This window comes from Cryptomeria japonica, chromosome 5 (genome assembly GCF_030272615.1).
Source record: "Cryptomeria japonica chromosome 5, Sugi_1.0, whole genome shotgun sequence".
Classification (NCBI taxonomy): domain Eukaryota; kingdom Viridiplantae; phylum Streptophyta; class Pinopsida; order Cupressales; family Cupressaceae; genus Cryptomeria; species Cryptomeria japonica.
The window spans coordinates 256,159,272-256,168,435 of NC_081409.1; the positions used below are offsets into that span (position 1 = coordinate 256,159,272).

General features: G+C 35.5%; 1 protein-coding gene across 3 annotated transcripts; it reads left to right on the forward strand.

The window, feature by feature from the left end:
• Positions 1-322: 322 nt before the first annotated feature.
• Positions 323-3,944, forward strand: LOC131058499 (wax ester synthase/diacylglycerol acyltransferase 5). Of its 3 annotated transcripts, XM_057992289.2 has the most exons (8): positions 323-811; positions 1,456-1,702; positions 1,886-2,028; positions 2,167-2,233; positions 2,402-2,502; positions 2,772-2,981; positions 3,260-3,397; positions 3,501-3,944. In XM_057992289.2, exons 1-8 carry the CDS (start codon positions 596-598, stop codon positions 3,654-3,656), a joined length of 1,278 nt encoding a protein of 425 aa, XP_057848272.2. In that variant the 5' UTR covers positions 323-595; the 3' UTR covers positions 3,657-3,944. The 3 variants fall into 3 exon arrangements, with proteins under 3 accessions (XP_057848272.2, XP_057848260.2, XP_057848265.2); XM_057992277.2 differs by having other exon boundaries at positions 324-811; positions 1,456-2,028; XM_057992282.2 differs by having other exon boundaries at positions 327-811; positions 1,456-2,028; positions 2,405-2,502.
• The last annotated feature ends 5,220 nt before the right edge of the window (positions 3,945-9,164 follow it).

The following is a 9,164-nucleotide window of genomic DNA, read 5'->3' on the forward strand; positions in this document are numbered from 1 at the left end:
GATTGCAACTTCCCTAAGATCCTTAAAGAGAGAAAGAGGGAACAACATGAAACCTTAGATCTAAAAGTGACCTAACATTTTCCTTCCACATAAAATATGAAAAGATATTAGATCTAAAAATCCTACTTGAACCCTTAATTCAGCTGAGCAAATTTCACCAAAGTCAATAGTTTTGAGTTCCAATAACATTTAAGTTTAGCTCAAATGGGATACACTTTTTTTCAATATTAAATTGGTAGTTTCAACTTTATTAAAATCATTCACCCACTCACATGGGGCAGGAATGTATCCTCTATCGTAATTAAATATAGGTCACAAGTACTCTTTTCAACGACAAACCAAACAATACTTAAAATCTGCGACTGTCTGGTGCGTAGGTAGAACCATTGAGTTCCGAAGAAGACCTTACTACCTATGCTAAATAGTTGTTCAGCAAACGGGAAAAACCAGAGTCAGATTTATTAACAATATCTATTGATCTTCCATCAGGGAAACTTGTGGAGGACAATAAACTAGATTTGTACTTTACATGCTTTTCTTCTTACACTGTTACAAGGCCCATTAAAGTCTGAACGAACAAGAACAGGCAAGCACCATGAGGTCGATCTCTGTCAAACAAGCAGGAAAAGACGATAATGTCTGTGAGCTAACAGAAGGTCCCTTGACACCCAAAGGAGCCATAATGTGTCACCCTCATATGGACGCTTACATATTATCTATAATAGGCTTAGAAAAACAAGTAGATGTGCCTTCCGTGAAGCAGGCTCTGCAATCTTCTCTTGTCAATCATAGGCCATTTTGCAGCTCAATAGTCAGTACAGGCATTCTTATCCTTTCTAATTTATGGATTTAGTGTAAACTGGTTTGCTTTTATGACAAACTATAGCTGTGGGATGAAATCAATTTTTAAGAACAAAAAGGTTTTATTTCAGTTCTCATGAAAATGTGCCATAATGTATTATTTCATTTATCAATTGTAAAATTGTTCATTTTTTAAGTTCATATAATGGGTCACAGAGAATAATTCCGGATTCTAAATTTATCTATTCCATTTTTTCTAATGATAGATGGCCAGGTATAACTCCACAGTACTATTTCAAGATTCTTTATTTCAGTATTCTCAAGGATATGTCATGAAGTCTAACTCTGTAGAGACCATTAGATTTACAGATATCTGATAATTCTTATTCTAAATTTAATAAGTTAGAATTTAAAGCCGTATTATCATACATCCCAGAGGGTTCCCTTCCAGATTATGAATATAACTTCTCAAATTTCTTAATCTAATTACCCAGCTGACTGGAAGATTAGCTCAGACTTATGTTTAGATAATGTGATTTTTCATCTCAGTATGCCTGCTCGAGTGTTTCAATTTTACTTCCCATCCCTGAAATTACAAAAATAACTTGTTTGTAACCCAAGCATTTAATTGAATATTTGTCAATCTATTTGCAGAAGAAAGGCAGATGGGGAAACTACCTCTGGGTGCACAAAGAGGTCATAGATATAGAGAAGCATGTTATAGTGCCAGCTCTCGATCCACAATATATTCAATGCAAGGAGTTTGTGGAAGATTACACAGCGTCCCTTGCTTGTGACCCACCTTTGGATCCTTCAAGTCCACTTTGGCAAATCCATATACTGAATTACAGGTCAGGGGAAGCAGAAGCAAGCCTGGTTTTCAAAATTCACCATTGTCTAGGTGACTGTGTGTCTTTGATGTCCCTTTTCTTGGAGTGTACGAGGAAAGTAACAGACATGAATTCCATCTCCACTTTTCCGAATGCAAATAGAAAAGTTAACAGTATTTCAACAAATTGGAGAAGTTCTAACTTTTTGCAAATATTTTGCACTCTCATGCATGTGGTTTGGCTCACATTGAAAGATCTGGTCAATCTTATTGCAACGATTTTGTGGATGAAAGATAGTAAAATATTTAGAAGGGGAAGATCCATTTGTCCAAAGCGGTTGGCTCATGTCACAATTGATCTGCAGGACATTGCTGTGGTGAAAAATGCTTTAAATTGTGTAAGTTTTAACTCCAGACTCCACTGAATTTAATTCTTTTGGTATCGAATTTTGATGGGTATTTATACAGGTATAAATTGATACTGTAGAACATGTTTCAAAGATTGATATTGTTGTAGTATTCTCTTCTTAGTGCAGACAGTCAATGATGTAGTTGTTGGTATGCTTTCTGCTGGATTTGTGCAGTACATTAAACATCCTCATGGTAGGGTTAACTTGATGTCTTCCATTGCATTCAAAATTAGACTGGGTTCTGCTAAGAATGCTATAATTTGAGTTCTCATTCAATGGCGTTTGTAGGATACTTATTGGACTCAGTGCCTTGTTGCTCTCCCTTCTTAACTTCCCTAACCAGTGAGTGTTTGTGGAGTAGCAGAGGCACTATGGAAGGGTAGCAATGTGGACAAAGTTATATCTAAGCTTCGTCTTCGAGCACTAGTTGCAGTAAATATGAGACCATTACCAGGCTTGCATGTAAGTTAAAAAGGCTACTTTCTCCATCCTGCAATAGTTTTGAATGTAAGGGCCTCTCTTCTAGAAACTAGAAATAAAATTAACTGTAGAAAATTGATTTAGCTTTTGCAAAGTTGTTTATGGCAAATAAATCACTTTCTAATGCTATTGAAGATATTTTTTAGGGCAAGCTTCAGAGCAAAGACTATAGGCTAGCAATCTTTGAGAAATAATATTGACAGTGATATTTCCAGTCCCTTATGTGGCATGATTTTCCTGATTTCAAACAGAGGCTTGAATATATGTTAAGCAATCCAAAACAAGCAAGATGGGGCAATGAGTTTGGGACGTGGTTACTTCCCATTCCCCTAGAGAAGCAAGAGGATCCTCTCAATTACTGCAGGATAACAACGGCCAATTTGTTGAAAAAAAAAGCATCAATGGAGGCATCCTTAATGTTCTTCCTTTTGGGCCTCGTATCACGCTTCTCTTTGGTCAAAGTATAAACCATCCAAACAGAATTAACTAAATACTCTTGTTTTTTGATATCAAATATAAGATGACTTTTTGAAGCCTTCTTTACAGAAACTTTTTCTCTAGAACAGAATTTATTTTCTCTGTTTAAAATGTTCACTTTTGACAATATTGTTTTCTTAAGATTTATTTGATCTCCATAATTTAAGATTTAAGATTTCATATACTAGTTTATGACTTCAGAGATCTGTGTAAATGTGCCAAATTTCCTTATGAGCTAACTGGATTAAGAACCCATTGGCAGCTTGCAATGTACCTTCTGTACAGAGTTACTTTGAACACCACCATGGTTTTTTCTAATGTGTTGGGCCCGGTGGAGGATGTTCAATTCATGGGAAACCGAGTGACTCACATTATCACCACTGTTTCGTGGTTGCCACAGGTTGGTCTTTAAGAAATCTACAAACAGGGGATGCTTAAATTTCAAGGACACAATAGACTGAACTCTTACTGATATAGTCTTCATGTTTATTCTATGGTTACAGCCTATTGTAATACATTTTCAAAGTTATGCTAGAAAAGCAAAGTTGGTCGTAATGGCTGCCGAAGACACGATGCCAGATCCTTTACAGCTTTGTATGTATTGTTTAGATGCCCTAAAACAAATGAAAGAAGCTGCCTTGAGAAGGGAGATTCAATAGATGGAGTTTTCATCTTTTACTTCCCTTGTATAATCCAAGAAAAGGGACATTAGAGGGAGACAATCACATATATATTGGTGAATTTGAATACCAGGCTTGCTTCTGCTTCTTCTGATCTGTAATTCACATACATAAGTTTGCCAGAGCGGGCTTGAGTGATCCGATCAGGGATCACAAGTAAAGGAGGCTCTGCATTCTTCTACAAATTCCTAGTATTGAGTATGTTCTGGATCAAATATTTGGCCCTATAACATGCTTATCTATATCTATGGCCTCTTTGTGCACTCACATGTTGTTTTCCCATTTGCTGTCTTCTGCAAGTAGATTGACAAATATTCAGTAAAAGTTGAGATAGAAAAAAACGTATGCTTTGTTTTTACAGACATGAAAAAGTAAGATTAATCACTTGATTAAGCACACTCAGATGAAAAAATTACATGATCCGAATCAATGGCTAACCTTGCCTTCCAATCAGCTACGTGACTAGCTTAAAACAATTCAGAATTTGTAAATTCAGAATTTTATTGGGTCTTTAGGATGCAATAGATGAAAAGCTACATAACCAGAGTTCCAAATTGAGTAATTTAAAAGCTACATACTCTCTTCGTTTTTCAGAAAGAAACAGTAAGCTAATCAAGCTTGATTACGGGAAGATACTCTATAATTAAAGATGCTTATCGTTCTTCTCACTAATTTCAATTTAACTTCTTCCACTTTTGAGTATCGTGAGATGTAATGACTGCCAAATGCACGATTAAAGCTCAAGATAGAGAGATTACATTATATAACCGCTTATGGTACAAGAAGTCATTGATGCAACTGGTACCAAGTGAATCTTTCAAGTACTCAAGCGAAGAATCATTGTGCTACTAACATGGAATAAACTGATATCCTCCAACCAGTTAAGCGCAAAATTGAAATTTATTTCAGTTAGACAGCCTACACAAAATATCTGCTAAGCTATGTATGTTATAGATACCAAGTATCTATACTATTTTTTATTATCTCAAATTTTAATATATCAACAGGTTATGTAAACTGGTCACTATTGGTATGGTGTAATGTTTAAGTTGTGGTGTTGTTGTTCTTATCACTAAAGTTTAAATTCTGTTGGGTTGCTATTGTTGAATGTTTAAATAGGTCTGAAGTCCCTTATTTGTGACCTCCAGGTCAAAGGTTGATTCAATTGAGTATGAATTTTTAATATTAAAAGTTTAGGTTATCCTTGTTGATCCTATGAAAATGTTCGTCAAAATATTTAATTATTCATTTTATTTTTTTTCTTTTCTTAAGTAAAAGACGAGTAAAAATTTATTCAACATAAAGAAAATTACAAAGTAATAAGGGTGAGAAGCCTTGCAAAGAACATCACATTAAATAGTGTTATATGTATCAACATGATCCAACATGTGAGACAATTCCAAGTTAATTGTCCCTTATCCTCGATATTCCAATTATCCTTTCAATTAGAAGCCCATTTGGCTAGGCAATCCACAAATTCATTCTGCTCCCGAGGAATGTGAGTAAAAGTAACAGATTTTAAAGAACAAGACAACCATAAAATAGGTCTAACAACCTAAGCTAAGAGCCAATTAACATCATCAAAGTGTTGCTCATTCAACAAAGTCACCACCACTTGTAAATCAGATTCACAAATAATCATGTTCTAGCCAAGAACACAACCTCTCACCAAAGCATATAAAATGGTGAGAGCCTCCATGTAATTATTCATATAAAAACCTTTAAAATTTGAGAAGATAAACTGGACAAGGCTAGAGCTATCACGCCCTACACCACCAATACTAGCATGACCAGGGTTCCCCATAGAAGAGCCATCAATATTTATCTTCAAAATTTCATGAGGAGGAGGGTGTCATTGACCCAACCAAATAATCTTCTGCAAAGGTTGCCTACCCCTATTCCTCTAAACTTGTTTGCAGCTTGCTCCAAGAGAAGGATCAACTTGATGAACCAAAAAATTGAGTCGATTGTAAATAGCAACATCAGCAGGATCCACATCTCCAACAAGATCACACTTAGCCAAGACAGTCTCATGAAGATTGTGAAAAATTCTCCCCCACAAATGATGAACAACTATTCTAGCATCTTGAAAGATCCATTGATTTCCTTCCAACCAAATATGTCAAATAATGAACGTGGGTCCTAGGGCCCAAGACACCTGAAGAAAAGAAGTCTTAACTGGAGGCTTCCCATTATTCACATTTTTTCACTCTTGTTTTCTTTATTGTATATATTTTTAATCACTTTATTTAGACAATGTTTCATAGATTTTGTTGCTTTTTTATTTGGAAAAGAAAATGTATGTTGCTTTCTCAAAAAAGAATTGGAATTAGAGGTAAAAGAGGGTTGTTTGAAAGAGCCCCAACCCTTTTACAAAATAAATTAGAAGAGAAACTAAAACCGGAAGAGAAATAAAAATGGTTTTGCAACAACAAAAGTTATAGCAACACAAGTAACATTACAACCTAAAAACAACAAGAGAAAACAACAACACCAAAAAAACCTTGGATCAAATAATTACAAACCATTCGAAGTTATTGTGGCCTACTATTCCTCTTGAAGACCCTATAGATGGAAACTATTATCCTCCACACTCACAATAACCTCATCTTTTTTACCATCTTGGTGCAAGACAAAGGGCTCTTTGAAGACAACCCTTGGTAGTTATTGACTCTTTCAATAAGGGATTTTATGTTGTTCAAGGAGTTAGTGATTGTGGCATTGCTAAAGTTAATGATCTTTTGCATAACTCATTTAATCTCCTTTATGTCCAACTTTCCCACTCTTGTTTTCGTAAGAATCAATTACTCTTTCATTCGAAGAATCTCCTCTCTATTGTTCCATTCTTTCAAGAGTGTGTTATGTGTCTTATTTTTGTTTATCTCGACAAAGAACCACTACAGTATTTTCTAGTGATTCTCAAGCTCCTTGTAAAGCTCATTGGTCTTGACGACCAATGAATCAATTGCAGAAATAACATCATGTAGACCCAAAGATGACCATTAGGTTGAATTTGTATAGTCAAAACACCCAAGGCATAAGACTTTCACCTCAGGAATTTTGTTTTCAACATTTATTCTCTTATTGACACATCTTCCTCATCCCTTTACCTTCATTGTTGGCAACATCCACCAAAACCCCCCACTAATAGTTTTCACATAGGGCTTACCTCTAACCTTCTTCAGATTTGAAACTAAAATATCATCACTATCATCCTCAAAAACATCCTCACCATTTTTTGGGCATAAGAAATAGAAGAAATTTCAAAGGAAAGGGACACATAGCATAAGGAAGATGAAGAAGTTGGGGGAAGGGAACAAAACTTTCCTTTTACAAGGTATACAAGGGGTGTTGACCAAAGCGAGTTATCACATAGGGTTTAGGCTTTGAAACCATAACATATTTAAAAAGAAAAAGGATTAAGGATTGATGCACAAGAAAGTTTCCCTTTTCTTATGCTCAAGAATTGATTGCTCTAAAGAGGAGAGGAGGGAATAAAGAAGTATTACCTTCATTTTATGTCGTATATGAATCAAGAGGAAAAAGTGGTAGGTGTAGAATGCATTGAACCTTCTTCCCAATGTGATATGGCACATGATTTGGAGGTCAATCTCATACTGCAACAATGGAAGGAGGAGCCTAGAAAAAACAATTTTAGCTCTACTAAATACTGTTTCCTCACTCCTCACCACCTCCTCCTCACTGCACATGTCCTTAAACACTTTTCTCCCTTTTGTAGGCAACTAGTAACCATGCAAGAAGCTCCTCAAATATGGGAAATTCAAAACCCTTTGCAAGGTAACAACCGTAGAGTTCCAATTTTTGACAAACTACCCCAACAAAGTCTATCAAAATCATCCAAATTCATTGTATAGGGAGTAAGGCTTTTTCAAATTAAAGCCTTAATATGTTACCAGTTTGATTGGTAAATATACATTCAAATTTCCAACAAATTAATTCGTTTTAATTCTCCATGTAAATGTGCATTTATATGTCTAAGTTTGAATACCAAATGATTGAATTGGATATTTTATGAGTCATTGTTGTCAACCTCTCTTTTGGAATTGTTGCACATAACTTGTACAAAATTCTTACCTTATACTTTAGCAATTGTAGCGTCCTAAAATTGCACCCCTTTGCAATTTTGACAGCATTTGGGTCTTTGCCTTAGTGTTTGCGCCCCTTGGACTGATTGAAGACTTGATTATGCTCATACAAATCACAAATGCCATAAAACTCAAAATGCACCTCATTATGCACCTTAAGCCTACCCCAAAATAGGGCAGGACCATGGCACCACACCATGGTCCCAATGGGGACCATGGGTGGCGCCATGGTCCACCCTAATTTGGGGCCCCTCAAACCCAATGCAGCACTTCAAATTTGAGCAGGATTCCCATCTTCGTGTTGGCTCATGTTGTAAATTAGCCAATTTTCCCAACAGGCAAGTATATAAAGAAGATTTCCCCTCTCATTTTGATATACATTCATGATACACAAGCATTCATCAATAGAAAGAGCACACATGAGATCAAGCATTTAAGCATTCAAGAGCAATTGAGCATTTTCCTTCTTCCTTCAAGCCTTGGAGCAACAATAAAGTCAAGATTCAATTTCATGGTTAATTCCATGTGGAGACAAGCAAAACTTCACAAGGAGGTATCATCATTCAATTTTCAATCATAATTCAGCATCTCCCTCAAAAGGAGAACCTTTCCTTACAGTCATTTCAATTATCTTTATTTCAATTTCATGGTTAATTCCAAAACAAGTGTTTGACCTAAGGCAAGCCCCTATTTCCCTTTCTTTCTGTGTGCAGGAAACAGGTACAAAGTTGTACTCTTCAGAATAAGCTTTACTCATAGAGACAAATCAACCCTTTTTGGCATACAAAAAGTTTGGAGGATCCTTGTGCCGCATCATGGACCCAACTTTTTAGGAGCTTTTTCGAGGGTCAGATATGACTCGGCTTATATTGCTCATATCCAAGTGCACACGAAAATCCCACATCTATAACTCACTATTTTCTCAGTTTTACCTTCATTTTTTAACACTTTACCTTAAATCAACATTTCAACTTACAAAAGAGAGGGAAAAACCCCATAAAATTAATCAACCCATTTAGTATTCAGCTCTTATCTGATTAGTGACTGAGTCTAGTGGATTCCCTTCCCTCTTTTGAATGTAAAGGTTTTTATGCAAAATTAATTTGGTGATTTCTCCCTTCTATGTTACAAATTGCCAAATTTAATTTTCACCTCTACAGCAATATTCCCCCTTTAAACATCTTTTAGAAGACATATATTGTTGTCAAGTTTTACCAATTTACCTACATCACTAATTGTTAAAAGGTTTCTAGCTAGAGCAAAAACATTCCATATGTTTTGGAGTTCCTTACAAACACAATTAAAATTTTGAAAAGTGATCTTAAACCTACTCCCGTCATATCATACTTTTTACTGTATCAAAAATGACATTCTTTGTTAT